The sequence below is a fragment of the Salvelinus alpinus genome, chromosome 5 (genome assembly GCF_045679555.1).
Source record: "Salvelinus alpinus chromosome 5, SLU_Salpinus.1, whole genome shotgun sequence".
NCBI lineage: Eukaryota > Metazoa > Chordata > Actinopteri > Salmoniformes > Salmonidae > Salvelinus > Salvelinus alpinus.
Window position 1 is genome coordinate 90889609 of NC_092090.1, and position 15559 is coordinate 90905167.

At 43.8% G+C, this 15559-nt stretch overlaps 1 protein-coding gene across 1 annotated transcript in view; it reads left to right on the forward strand.

Annotated features, from left to right (window-relative positions):
• The first annotated feature begins 14750 nt into the window (after positions 1 to 14750).
• Positions 14751 to 15559, forward strand: part of LOC139577193 (drebrin-like protein A) — a 50352-nt gene continuing 49543 nt past the window's right edge. Inside the window, exon 1 of the mRNA XM_071404108.1 lies at positions 14751 to 15136. Coding sequence (XP_071260209.1) covers positions 15051 to 15136 — 86 coding nt within the window. The 5' untranslated portion in view covers positions 14751 to 15050. The remainder of the gene's footprint in view (positions 15137 to 15559) is intronic.

Here is a 15559-nt window from a genome sequence, read left to right on the forward strand (position 1 = left end):
GGTGGAAAATAAGTATTTGGTCAATAACAAAAGTTTATCTCAATACTTTGTTATATACCCTTTGTTGGCAATGACAGAGGTCAAACATTTTCTGTAAGTCTTCACAAGGTTTTCACACACTGTTGCTGGTATTTTGGCCCATTCCTCCATGCAGATCTCCTCTAGAGCAATGATGTTTTGGGGCTGTTGCTGGGCAACACAGACTTTCAACTCCCTCCAGAGATTTTCTATGGGGTTGAGATCTGGAGACTGGCTGGCCACTCCAGGACCTTGAAATGCTTCTTACGAAGCCACTCCTTCATTGCCCGGGCGGTGTGTTTGGGATCATTGTCATACTGAAAGACCCAGCCACGTTTCATCTTCAATGCCCTTGCTGATGGAAGGAGGTTTTCACTCAAAATCTCACGATACATGGCCCCATTCATTCTGTCCTTTACATGGATCAGTCGTCCTGGTCCCTTTGCAGAAAAACAGCCCCAAAGCATGATGTTTCCACCCCCATGCTTCACAGTAGGTATGGTGTTCTTTGGATGCAACTCAGCATTCTTTGTCCTCCAAACACGACGAGTTGAGTTTTTACCAAAAAGTTCTATTTTGGTTTCATCTGACCATATGACATTCTGCTAATCTTCTTCTGGATCATCCAAATGCTCTCTAGCAAACTTCAGACGGGCCTGGACATGTACTGGCTTAAGCAGGGGGACACATCTGGCTCTGCAGGATTTGAGTCCCTGGCGGCGTAGTGTGTTACTGATGGTAGGCTTTGTTACTTTGGTCCCAGCTCTCTGCAGGTCATTCACTAGGTCCTCCCGTGTGGTTCTGGGATTTTTGCTCACCGTTCTTGTGATCATTTTGACCCCACGGGGTGAGATCTTGCGTGGAGCCCCAGATCGAGGGAGATTATCAGTGGTCTTGTATGTCTTCCATTTCCTAATAATTGCTCCCACAGTTGATTCTTCAAACCAAGCTGCTTACCTATTGCAGATTCAGTCTTCCCAGCCTGGTGCATGTCTACAATTTTGTTTCTGGTGTCCTTTGACAGCTCTTTGGTCTTGGCCATAGTGGAGTTTGGAGTGTGACTGTTTGAGGTTGTGGACAGGTGTCTTTTATACTGATAACAAGTTCAAACAAGTGCCATTAATACAGGTAACGAGTGGAGGACAGAGGAGCCTCTTAAAGAAGAAGTTACAGGTCTGTGAGAGCCAGAAATCTTGCTTGTTTGTAGGGGACCAAATACTTATTTTCCACCATAATTTGCAAATAAATTCATAAAAAATCCTACAATGTGATTTTCTGGATTTCTTTTTCTCTTTTTGTCTGTCATAGTTGAAGTGTACCTATGATTAAAATTACAGGCCTCTGTCATCTTTTTAAGTGGGAGAACTTGCACAATTGGTGGCTGACTAAATACTTTTTTGCCCCACTGTATAGGTGTACCTGCCGTAAGAGTCCCCTTGAAACCTACCATTGACTATGTACATACCCAGCGTCCGACAGAGCTGCAGGAGTTGTGACCTGTTTTTGTTGTTTATGTTGTCGTAGTTGTGTCTATGGGGGCATAAGGAGGAGGGAATGCTGTCACATCCAGGTAGGTGTTTGTCCCCCTGTGTGCTGAGGGTGTCAGGTTCTTGTCCAGTTCTGGCATTTAGGTCGCCACAGACTAGTACATGTCCCTGGGCCTGGAAATTGTTGATCTCCCCCTCTAGGATTGAGAAGCTGTCATCGTTAAAGTATGAGGATTCTATTGTGGGATAAAGGTAGCACACATGAGGACATTTTTCTCTAGTAATAGTGGGGGTTGGGCCTGTTGCTCTGCTCACGACCTGGGCATATGTCCTGCTATCTTGTTGAGGTCCTTGCCGCAGGGGCGGGGGGGCATGGGGTGGGCAAAAGGGGCATAGGTCTGATAAGGGGGTGTGGCCAGGGTTTGCTTCGGGTGGTCTTGGCTGGTGATGCTGTGGTCTGCGTGTAGGTCCTCTTGGCATGGGTTCTCTCATTGCAGGTCCTTCAGGAGGGGGTTTTGCAGGTCTGGGAGGGTGTCTGCTGGTCTGGGCGGGGTGTCTGTTGCTATGTTGCTCCTGTGTGAGGTGCTGGGGCTACGGTTGAGGGTGACATCTGTCAGGGTCTTGGTAAAAGTTTGGATTGCTGTAGAGGTGGACCTGGTTGGAAAGGCTGTTCAAGTCCAGGGTGGAATGGTGGGCCAAGTAGACATTAGGTTTTGAGGCACAGTCTCGTGAAATTCTTGCATTCACCCGCTGTATGGTGGCAGGGTTGTGGTAGCATGGTGTAGATAACCACTTGTGCGTTGGGGAAAGTGGAAGAAGCTTTTTCAATCACTCCCTTTAGTCCTGTGGCTACACTTTCCTGCTGGGTCCTCAGGTCATTTGTGCATGTGTGAATGATGATGAAGCTGGGGGACCCTAGTATGTCCTTTGACAACAGTGTTTGGGCACCAGAGTTTAGCCACTTTGTGTTTGGGAAAAAGTTTATCCTCTTGAATGTATTTGCCATTTGAGTCCATGAGGAGCACAATCTCTGGCTTTTGTGTGTCCTCAGTGGATGTGTGGGGGTTGTCAAGAGAGTTATCAGGGGAGCTGACATGAGGGCTGTTAGGGCGGGGTGGGGTCTGTTGGCTTGGTGGGTGGGTGGGTGGGTCCTGTGTTGTCTGTCCCGTTGTGGTCCGGGTCTAAGGTGGGCTGTTCTGCTGGTTTGTCTGGGAGAATGTCCTGCTCTCTGTCACAACTTAGTTTTCTCACCTCCTCCTTCAGTGCCATATGTTCTCTCACCTCAGTCCGTAGAGCAGCCAGCTCTCTCAGACAGCCGTCCATCTCCACCTTCTGCCCTCCGGGCCTTGTTGCGGGGGTGTTGTTGTGCTGGTCTCTTTTGTGGGTTTGTACTGTCTGGATTGTGTGGATTATCTCTCTGAGCTCCACCATGTCTCTCTCCAGCTCTGTGAATGTATCCCTCTCAATAATGGAGGAGCAGTGCAGTTGTCGGACCTGGGTGTGTTCAGTGCTGGGGGGGGGGCTGACTATCCTTGTCTGCAGGACAGTTTGAAGAGGTGTGATCAGACTCACTCCGGATGGGCAAGTCGTCACAGAGAGAGAGCTTTTTCCTGCTGTTCTCTCTCTCTTTGATCCTGTAAAAGTCCTGCTGGAACTGCTTGAGGATGCCCTGCACCACTGTCCCAGACTTGTACACGTTGACAGAGGTTGTTTCAATTTCCTCAATGTCTAGTATTCTGAGTTTCCACCCAGGGACAATACCCTCTCTCTTGACATAGGGGTAGTGTGCTCTTATAGCACTGTGCCATGCCAGGGGATGGTCTGTGTGGAACATTAAGTTGCTTACGTTCCTTTCATTTTAGCAGTCAGTAAATAGTGTCTCTGGATTGTCCTTGAGGAGCTTTTTTTGTACTTACTCCGTGCAGTGTTATTTTTAATATCCATGGGGTACTGTATTGTAATGACCTCTGCCCAGGGACAAGCCATGGGGGCTTCAAAGGCCTCTGCATTTGGGTGGGGGAGCTGTGAAACTCTCCTGTCATTGTTAGGCTCAAGAGTTTTTACACCTCTCACTTCACACTTCAGTGCTAATTGAAGTTGCAGCCAGGTCAGTTCTGTCCGAGCAGCTTGGTAGCTTAGTAGCCTTATTTATTAAGCTTTATATAACACAATTATCTAGAAATTATTGTCTTTTACTTTTTGGCTTCAGAAGTAGGTTCAGACTAAACATTACTCACTCAGTTTTGTGTTGGATGGTATTTCCAGGTTCCTCTGTGTTTCTTCTGCAGGTTTTGGTTTGTTCGAAGTCCTTGGTAGTAATAATCCAGAAAAAAAAAAAAAATAAGTTATAGAATACAGTATATACATATAAAGTGGTTGAAACACTATGTAAACATTGACCAGTGTTCAATGTGTCACACACTGATCACACCTGATCTGTTTCACCTGTCTTTGTGATTGTCTCCACCCCCCCCTCCATCTTCCCCATTATCCCCTGTGTATTTATACCTGTGTTCTCTGTTTGTCTGTTGCCAGTTCGTCTTATTTGTCAAGCCAACCAGCGTTTTTGTGTCAGCTCCTGCTTTTCCCTAGTCTCTCTTTTCTCGTCCTCCTGGTTTTTGACCCTTGCCTGTCCTGACCCGGTACCCACCCGCCTACCACTCTGCCTGCCCCTGACCCTGAGCCTGCCTGCCGTCCTGTACCTTTGCCCCACCTCTGGATTACCGACCTCTGCCTGACCTGACCCTGAGCCTGCCTGCCGTCCTGTACCTTTGCCTCTGTTGCTGTAATAAACATTGTTACTTCGACACGGTCTGCATCTTGGTCTTACCTTTATTTCTGATACAATTACTCTATGTACTCACTCTATGTACTGTACATAGGGCAGCAGTCTCTAAGGTGCAGGTCAGAGTACCGGGTGGTAGCCGGCTAGAATAGTCACTGAGGCTAGTGGTGACTGTTTAATGGTCTGATGGCCTGGAGATAGAAGCTGTTTCTCAGTCTCTGACTCCACCTTCTAGATGGTAGCGGGGTGAACAGGCCGTGGCTCGGGTATTTTGTATTTATTATGGATCCCCATTAGTTCCTGCCAAGACAGCAGCTACTCTTCCTGGGGTCCAAACACATCAAGGCACATCACACATAAAACAAAATATAAAAACAGTACATCATATAACATTATTACACCGCTACATATCTACAATACAACATGTATAATACCACCATACAACAATATTACAATGTATGTATGTGTAGAGTGTGTGTGTGTATGCGTGTCTGTGTGTGTGTGTGTGTGTGTGTGTGTGTGTGTGTGTGTGTGTGTGTGTGTGTGTGTGTGTGTGTGTGTGTGTGTGTGTGTGTGTGTGTGTGTGTGTGTGTGTGTGTGTGTGTGTGTGTGTGTGTGTATCTGTGTCTCTTCACAGTCGCCGCCTTTCCAAAAGGTGTATTTTATCTGGTTTTTAAATCTGATTCTACTGCTTGCATCAGTTACATGACGTGGAATAGAGTTTCACTGTGAAGAGACCTCTGGTAGCATGTCTTGTGGGGTACGCATGGGTGTCTGAGCTGTGTGCTAGTAGTTTAAACAGACACCTCGGTGCATTCAGCTTGTCAACACCTCTTACATAAACAAGTAGTGATGGAGTCAATCTCTCCTCCACATTAAGCCATGAGAGATTTACATGCATATTATTAATGTTAGCTTTCCGTGTACATTTAAGGGCCAACCGTGCTTCCCTATTCTGAGCCAATTGCAATTTTCAGAGGTCTGTCTTTCTGGCACCTGACCACACGACTGAACAGAAGTCCAGGTGCGACAAAACTAGGGCCTGTAGGACCTGCCTTGTTGATAGTGCTGTTAAAAAGGCAGAGCAGCGCTTTATTATGGACAGACTTCTCCCCATCTTAGCTACTGTTGTATCAACATGTTTTGACCATGACCGTTGAAAATCCAGGGTTACTCCAAGCAGTTTAGTCACATTAATTTCCACATTATTTATTACAAGATTTAGTTGAGGTTTAGGGTTCAGTGATTGATTTGTCCCAAATACAATGCTTTTAGTTTTTAAAATATTTAAGACTAACTTATTCATTACCACCCGTTCTGAAACTAACTGCAGCTCTTTGTTAAGTGTTGCAGTGATTTCATTCACTGTAGTAGCTGACTTGTATAGTGTTGAGTCATCCGCATACATAGACACAGATAAATGCAGTGGCATGTCATTAGTAAAGATTGAAAAAAGTAAGGGGCCTAGACAGCTGCTCAGGGGAATTCCTGATTCTGTTAGACAGGTAACTCTTTATCCACATTATAGCAGGGTAAAGCCATAACACATATGTTTTTCCAGAGGTAGACTATGATCGATAATGTCAAAAGCCGCACTGAAGTCTAACAAAACAGCACCCACAATCTTTTTATCATCAATTTCTCTCAGTCAATCATCAGTAATTTGTGCAAGTGCCGTGCTTGTTGATTGTCCTTCACTATAAGAGTGCTGAAAGTCTGTTGTCAATTTGTTGACAGTAAAATAGCATTGTATCTGGTCAAACACCATTTTTTCAAAAAGTTTACTTACGGTTGTTAACAGGCTGATTGGTCGTCTATTTGAGCCGGTAAAAGGGGGCTTTAATATTCTTGGGTAGTGGAAATACTTTTGCTTCCTCCAGGCCTGAGGGCACACACTTTCTAGTAGGCTTAGATTGAAGATATGGCAAATAGGAGTGTCAATATCGTCGGCTATTATCCTCAGTAATTTTCTATCCAAGTTGTCAGACCCCGGTGGCTTGTCATTGTTGATAGACAGCAAGAATTTTTTCAGCTCTTGCACACTCACTTTACGGAATTCAAAATTACAATGCTTGTCTGGTTGAGGTCTTTGATAATCTTCTTGGCCCTCCCGTGAAACCGGGTGCTGTAGATATCCTGGAAGGCAGGCAGTGTGCCCCCGGTGATGGGATAACTGCACCACCCTCTGAGGAGCCCTGCGGTTGCGGACGGTTCACTTACCATACCAGGCAGTGATACAGCCCGACAGGATGCTCTCAATGGCGGTGTTGTCACTGTCTCTACAGGGTCTGCTGGTGGTGGTGGTAGTCTGGTTCCCTTCCTGCCTCACATGGTGTCACTGTCTCAACATGGCCTGGTGCTTGTTATGGTCTGGGTCCCTTCCTGCCTCGTAAACTTATTGCATGGCTTATCATGACTGAGGGAGTGCTCCACTGTTGCCTAACAGCAGTCCAGCTCTCCCACGTCTAACTCAATACCACCCAGACAGACAATAACACACAACCTTACAGGCTCAGTACTGAAAGGTTATGAGGGAAGCAGAAACAGGCAGGAAGGGAGACTGTTATCAGCCTGCGTTTGCTCAGTGCTAGTCCATGGTGTCATACAGGGCCACATTCTAACTTCAGATATGATCACGTAGATCGCAATTTCACTCAAATCACACATTGGTTTCTTTGAGAGTTATGTGTTAAGAGAGATATGTTTGAGTTAAACCTACACTTAGAAAAAAAGGGCTCCAAAGGGTTCTTTGGCTTTCCCCATAGGATAATGAGTTTTGGTTCCAGGTGAAAACCCTTTTTGGTTCCAGGTAGAACCATTTTGGGTTTCATGTAGAATCCTCCGTGGAAAGGGTTCTACATGGAACACAAAATGGTTATACTTGGAACCAAAATGGTTCTACCTGGAACCAACAAAGGTTCTTCAAAGGGTTCTCCTATGGAGACAGCCAAAGAACCGTTTCAGGTACTAGAAAGCACCTGTTTGTTTTGTTTACATATCTCAAGTCATAATTTAACCTCCACGTAGTTATAAGGGTAGCCCTTTTCTGCAGTCAAATGACCCAGTAGCCTCATCGGTGGAATGTCATCATTTCATAATTAATCAGCGTTATTTTATTAATAAACATTCCTTTTTTTAAATGCAGAACATCCTGTGTTTTTATGTCAAATGTTTTTTGTTATATTTCAGTCTTCTGTTATGTATATAAAGAATAATATTGGGATGCAAACTCAAAATGTAATACATTGTACAGGTGTCTTCTTTGTTTTAAGCCCATAACCATGTGTGAGGTGTATACCTGTGTTTCAAAGTAGATTTGTTTAAGACTACCCTGATTTAGCCCACTGCAGTAAGAGATCAAATTTGATAAAATCCTAAAATTATATTTTATATATAAAATTATATATAAAATTATATTTCCACAAAATATTTCAACAAACTGTTGCAGGAATACATGTCTTATATGTATCTAAATGCAGAAACCATTTCAGAACAATCTGAAAATGACATGGAATGACCCCTTTCGAACACACACACACACACACACTAGTCACTTTAAATAATGCCACTTTAATAATGTTTACATATCTTACATTACTCATCTCATATGTGTATACTGTATCTTATACCATCTAGTGCACCTTGCCTATGCCGCTCGCCCATCACTCATCCATATATTTATATGTACATATTCTCATTCACCCCTTTAGATTTGTGTGTATTAGGTAGTTGTTGGGGAATTGTTAGATATTACTTGTTAGATATTGCTGCACTGTCGGAACTAGAAGCACAAGCATTTCGCTACACTCGCATTAACATCTGCTAACGATGTGTATGTGACCAATAAAATTTGATTTGATTTGACAGTCCTGTAAGCCCTCATTTGCGTGTGTGTGTGTGTTTGTGTTTGTGGGTGTGAGTGTGTGTTCAGTGTGAGCTATGTCTGGAATGCTTAATGGTCTGCTTATGGAACAGCCTTTCCCAGGACATTATCATGTTTAATTGTCTTGTAAATGTACTACTCACTGGAATGTGCCTACCTTTGAACGTTGCAGGGTTAACCGCATTATCTATCCTCCAAGGTAAATATTGCTATAGGCAAATCAGATGAGTGAATCATTCTCAGGCATTCAACACCTGCTATGATGATGAGTACTATATTGGAATTGCCGATGCTGTGGATGATGAAAACATGGACTCAAGTTATCCATCAAGATAATTTTTGGGGGCCAAACAGAGAGGACATATGCTCTGTACCCAAAACAAGCATAATCTGCCCCATTAAGGCACCGATCACTGCAACTGGTCGCCAACATCATTTGGGATGTAGAGACATCACTGCAATAGAAGATGCACTGAAGAAAGAAAAAACAAGTGAAAGAATGAAATGTGGAATGAGTAGTCCTGAATGCTGTTTTTGTTTTCATATAATTTTTTGTTGAGATGTATTTGGGCCAATACATTGTTCTAACATTTAACTCTTCACTCTACACTTATAAATCATTATTATTTTAAGGTTGAGTCTTGAATTAACATTGGGGGGGGGGGTTCTTCTCACTTTCCGGGGTCAGTACCTGGTAATATCAGGTTGTATGACGGTACATAAACCTAACAACTTCAATAAAACATTTCTCTGAACAGGGGAAAATAACCATCACCAAATTCACTGAGAATACATGACATAGCATGAAGAAACAATACTCCTAGTCACAGCTTTATTCTACAAACATAGAGAACTGATACTGTATACTGTCTGTTGGGGTGGACTTGGTGTTGGGTTTGGGGGTCCATTTATTTAAATTCCTTACGTCTTAATCAATGTTAAGAAGAGGTTTGGTACAAATCGGATGTTGGGGACTATATTTATTTAATATTATATGAATCCAATGAATTTAAATGGCAAATTTGGGTGGAATCGATTAGTTTAATTTTAAATTGACATTTAACAAAATAATGTTGAAGGAATACTTATCTTATCTGTGTCTAACTACATAACCGATTTCAGAACAATCTGAGATGGTGCATGTCGAAGTCCTCTTTCTGGGGCTTTTTGAGGTGGAAAGGCCAAAAGGCATGCTGTCTAAAAGCACGGAAATGAGAGTCATGAAAAACAAACTATCGTAACGAGTAACGATCACAGAAGGGCACGAGTCAAACTGTAACCTCTAAACCCAAACACATCTCAGATGCCCGTTGCCATCAAATCCCACACATTAGGTCTGAACACATACACCTGGCTGTCACACAAGCCTGCATCTGACCCAGACACCAAACACTTATTATAAAATATTATTTTCAGGAAGATAGAAATACATTTTCTCCCTCTAGAATGACCTAGCCAAGTGAAGTATGGGCAGCTGGGCACATTAGACTTCACTCATAATATACAATATATTCATTATACAACGTCTTTGTATAGCTGAAGATACATAATGGCGTGGAGGGAGAAGGCTGGCGCGGGAGGAGACGGGCTCCTAACCAATTGTGGTATTGTGTGTGTTTTTTTGCGAGGGGGGGTGGACAGCTGGGGAATTATCAAGGAGGTGGACAGCTGGGCAAGTAAAATAACCTTTTGTTTATCAATCACATTCTATTAAATCTGAAATTATTATGACTTCAATGAATGTCATATCAGAGAGCACACAATGTTTCAATTTGTCACTTTGTGCTAAAGGTCAGTACCTGTCTAGCCTGGCAGAAGTTTGAGAGGGCGAAGACTGTAGCGCCGGAGTTTAAGCCCATCAAAGTTGTTTCACCATGGCACATGATCAGTCAGTGTCCCAATTCAAATCACCTCCTCTATATTCCACACACCAGAATTCAGTATTTTAATCTATGATTGCCATGTGAGTGCACAAAAAAATCTGTGAAAATAAATGAATGACACAACTGTACCAAAAACGATCAAAGTTTATGTAATAAAATCTTAAATATTGCCAGATTGGTTTTCACAGCTGTTTTACAAGGTGTTCATTATTGTAAGGTTTCCTTTGATGGTATTTATTTGTTCCACATTATTCATTGTTGTATCCTAGAACCTACAATAGATACATATATATTCAACCACAAGGGTGTACTAATGAGCTATGTGAGATAGAGCAAAATTAATCATAATAGAGGACTAGTGAAATTATATTATTTCAGTGTAGATAAGGGAAGGACAGGTTAAAATAAAAACATGACAGCCAGACAAGCTAGTGTATGAATCAAAACGATTTGCATATGAATGGAGTGGAAATTAGCTGACTTCCTGATCTAAGGAAAGTAACTCTAATGTGTCAAGAAGATTACACGTTTTCTTTGCCATTTCCGAAACGTAGCAATGTTTAAGACATGGATTTCATGTTGTAATGTTAACAAGGTACCCAAAAGTAGTTTGAATTAATGTTTTCATTTTATTAGCTGAAGTAGAATTGTCACGAAAATCAGCCTTGTTTGCATAGCGATGATGAAAAGAACGTCATTTAGGATGTAATGATCTCCAAAATTCTAGTCATTAGGCAATCACACCGTTGATATGGCAACGGACGCTAATAGTTTATCTAATCCCATTGTGACGTAGAGGGGGACACTATTTGGCTGGGGGACATTATTTGGCATGACAGTCCCCTCAGGGGTGCGTGCTCAGTCCCCTCCTGCATGGCCAAGCACGACTCCAACACCATCATTAAGTTTGCCCGACGACACAACAGTGGTAGGCCTGATCACCGACAACGATGAGACAGCCTATAGGGAGGAGGTCAGAGACACTGCCAGGACAACAACCTCTCCCTCAATGTGAGTAAGACAAAGCAGATGATCATGGACTACAGGAAAAGGAGGACCGAGCACGCCCCCATTCTCATCGACGGTGCTGTAGTGGAGCAGGTTGAGAGCTTCAAGTTCCTTGGTGTCCACATCACCAACAAACTGTCATGGTCCAAACACATCAAGACAGTCATGAAGAGGGCACGACAATGCCTATTCCCCCTCAGGAGACTGAAAAGATTTGGCATGGGTCCTCAGATCCTCAAAAAGTTCTACAGCTGCACCAATCCTGACCGGTTGTATCACCGCCTGGTATGGCAACTGCTTGGCCTCTGACCGCAAGGCACTACAGAGGGTAGTGCGTACGGCCCAGTACATCACTTGGGGCAAGCTTCCTGCCATCCAGGACCTCTATACTAGGCAGTGTCAGAGGAAAGCCCTAAAAATTGTCAAAGACTCCAGCCATCCTAGTCATAGACTGTTCTCTCTGCTACCGCACGGCAAACGGTAACGGAGTGTTAAGTCTAGGTCCAAAAGGCTTCTTAACAGCTTCTACCCCCAAGCCATAAGACTCCTGAACACCTAATCAAATGGCTACCCGGACTATTTGCATTGACTCCCCCCCCCACTCCACACACACATTTTTGCGCTGCTGCTACTCTCTGTTTATTATCTATGCATAGTCACTTTACCTCTACCTACATATACATATTACTTCAATTACCTCGACTAACCTGTGCCCCCACACATTAACTCTGTACTGGTACCCCCTGTATATAGCCTCCACATTGACTCTGTACCGGTACCCCCTGTATATAGCCTCCACATTGACTCTGTACCGGTACCCCCTGTATATAGTCTCCACATTGACTCTGTACCGGTACCCCCTGTATATAACCTCCACATTGACTCTGTACCGGTATCCCTTGTATATAGCCTCCACATTGACTCTGTACCGGTACCCCCTGTATGTAGCCTCCACATTTACTCTGTACCAGTACCCCCTGTATATAGCCTCCACATTGACTCTGTACCGGTACCCCCTGTATATAGCCTCGTCATGTGTTATTTTCTTATTTTTTTCATTGTTTACTTCAGTTTATTTTGTAAATACCTTCTTAACATTAATTTTTTTCTTAAAACTGCATTGTTGGTTCAGGGCTTGTTATTGTTGGTTGTTTGGCCTGTTATTTATTTATTTTTAATTGAACCTTTATTTAACTAGGAAAGTCAGTTAAGAACAAATTCTTATTTACAATGACGGCCTAAGAACAGTGGGTTAACTGCTTTGTTCAGGGACGACAGATTTGTACCTTGTCAGCTCAGGGATTCGATCTAGCAACCTTCCGGTTACTGGCCCAATGCTTTAACCATGTGGGCTAACTGCCACCCCACATTTCACTGTAACTTCCACACCTGCTGTATTTGGCGCATGTGATAAATACAATTTGATTTGATTTGATTTTGGTTTGAAGACCTTTTTGCTTATGTACTGCGAGGAAACATCACCATGCACCAATGTACTGTGCAATCAACCATGCTTATAACCATGCTTATAACAATGCTTATAACCATGATAGAGGCCTACTATGTCTAGCAATAGCTATACATAGTGACCAATAATAACCATCTAGACACACAATCAAGAGATCTGAGAGAGGATGTTGCCTTTCGGATACTCACCTCAACACTGTCACCCACACTGAGTTTGTTCAGGCTATTTCAGGCCAAACAACCAACAGCCAACAGCAACTCCTACTGAGAAAATTTAGAGAGAGAAAGAGTTTCAGTAAAATGAATGCCCTCCCCTAACCAGCCCCCCTCTATATCTCACCTCCCCCTTCCCCCACTAAAAGCCCCATCCAACAGCAGCTGCCTGCCACTGCACACGAACGGAGGAAGTGCCGGAGTCGTCTGAAATGAAGCATAGCAGCACAACAAATCATGTCCGGTCAGGAACCCCGGCCAGGGCAGAGAGAAGCCCCTAATGACAGGAAGTTGTACGAATAATAGAGGCTTGGGGATATGGGGATGTGGGGATGTAGCACTACATGCAGTTCAGTGGAGGCTGGTCGGAGGAGCTATAGGAGTACGGGTTCATTGTAATGGCTGGAATGGAATAAATGGAGCAGTATCACACATATCAAATATATAGAAACCACTTTTGACTCTGTTCCATTCATTCCATTCCAGCCATTACAATGAGCCCATCCTGTTATAGCTCCTCCCACCAGCCTCCACTGGTGCAGTAAGAGAGTTGTGTCAGATTAAGGCAATTGGACTTAAACGAGGAAGCTGGAGAAAGCATAGTTACTCCTTATTATTTTTAAGGTAGTGGCTATGTTTATGATTTCATATGCCAGACAGACACTGAGTCTTTGTGAGTCTGATGAGCAGATATTAAATGGGGCTTTGGTCTCTGTCCGAATCTCTGAACACTTAAGGGGAAACTCTGTACTGACACACCAGAAACAAAGATTCTATCAAATGATACATCTGGACTGAACGATAACAGAATGACCATCCCAAAAATGCTGAGAAACCTACATAAACGCTATGCATACCCCCCTACCCCGATCAGCACTCAAATACCAGAGAACTGAATTTTTTTAACACGCTGGCTGCCTCAGACGCAGTTCCCATGAAATTGGTCCCTCTGATTCTTCAAGAGTCTCGATGGAGACGGCCCTCACTGTACATTGATTCTCTGGGAGCTGCCAAGGGCTGCTAGGGGCCAATTCAAAGGGCTGGTGGGACAAAGCGAGAGTGACAGCTCTATAGCCCCCCCCCCCCCCATTTGCACCCTCTAAACCTCACCAGCACCACCACTCCTTCACTGGCCCTCCTCACACTGACAGCCGCCCCTCCCTTCCAGTGCCAATATAAAGTGTTTTGTTTTCCTGTGGCTTTTCTTGAACCTGACGCAGACCATGCCAGCCAGATACACCCTCAGCTGTGTCGTGTAGCCGTTGTTTTCTGGATCATATTAGCTTACTGAAAGTGAGAGATGTTGATGTACACGAATGGCTCTCAAAATAACTATTTGGTTATATGCACATAAAGCTAGTTAATGGTGAAAATATATAATTTCCACCTTATTATTAAAGCGTGGAATGAAGGAGAAAATAATGGTGTGAGGACCAGGCCAGCTAGAATGTAACTGAGATTTCTCCCCATTCATCTGGTAGGGCTTTTGGTGAACACGTATTTACATCTCACTGAAGAAAGTCTGTAACAGCCCCAACTAGGCAGTCTGTCTGTGTGTGTGTGTGTGTGTGTGTGTGTGTGTGTGTGTGTGTGTGTGTGTGTGTGTGTGTGTGTGTGTGTGTGTGTGTGTGTGTGTGTGTGTGTGTGTGTGTGTGTGTGTGTGTGTGTGTGTGTGTGTGTGTGTGCGTGCGTGTGTCACAGGAGGCTGCTGGTGGGAGAACAGCTGATAGTAATGGCTGGAATGGTGCAAATGGAATGGCATCAAACACCTGGAAACCATGTATTTGATGTATTTGATACCATTCCACTGACTCCAGTCATTACAACGAGCCTGTCCTCCCCAATTAGGGTGCCACCAACCTCCTGTGGTGTGTGTGTGTTTCCCCAAAAGGTTTTGTAAGTTCTTGAAGAGACTTTGAGGTACAGTTTGCTCCGTTTTGTGGGTGTGCCAGGGTGTGGCTTGACGCAATGGCTGACGTATTTAAAAGCTAGAGGTGCAATTTGAAGCCACAACCCCGTTTTTCAACTGGTCGTACACCAGGCTACAGCACCGTTTCCGTTCAATTGAACGTTCTATTACGTTTTTATGTACTGAACGCTGCCCTACATATCCTGCTGGCGGACCTTCACCTTCTTCTCCACTTGATACTTCCACTATTTTGCATGAGATAAGCCTACAGATCGTTCTCCTGGCCGTGAATGCGCGTCAGTGTTTCAGTGTGACCGTTTATGCGGGTAAATTTCTAGTGCAATTGGCTAAGTGAAGAAATCTTCGGGGCTGGATTGTGGAAAACTTCTGCATCACAATGCGAGCGATTAACCTCGATACCTACAGCCTGTCACTGCTTACGGCCAAAGAGGACATTCTCAACCCCCGTTCATCAACCAACTGGTAAAACTCTTTATTTCCTGCTAAGTGCCTGAATGTCTTTGCATGTTCTATTTAGTGAGCATTGCTCTTTTCACAATTTCATGTTACTTTTAACTGTCATAAGAACGTTTCTAAATAACATTTGGATGGTTTAAAAATAACCTCCTCCTTCATTCTGCCCTGCGTGTTTTCGCGTTTACAAGAAGAGGGTGTTGTGTAATTCAAGTTTGATTTAATTTTGGTTTCAGCAGTGCAAAGGTTATGGAGGTGGTCAAAGGACAAAATAAAACGGTGCTGTAGGTGTGTCTATAGGCTATGTATATTGGCAGACCGGCAGTTATAGTCAGGGGAATTCAGCTGGCTCAGTTAGTGTAGGTAGCCTACCTCACGACCAACACAGGAGGACAGGCAGGTGGTGTGGGGCATTAGTTCGTGTGCCAAATT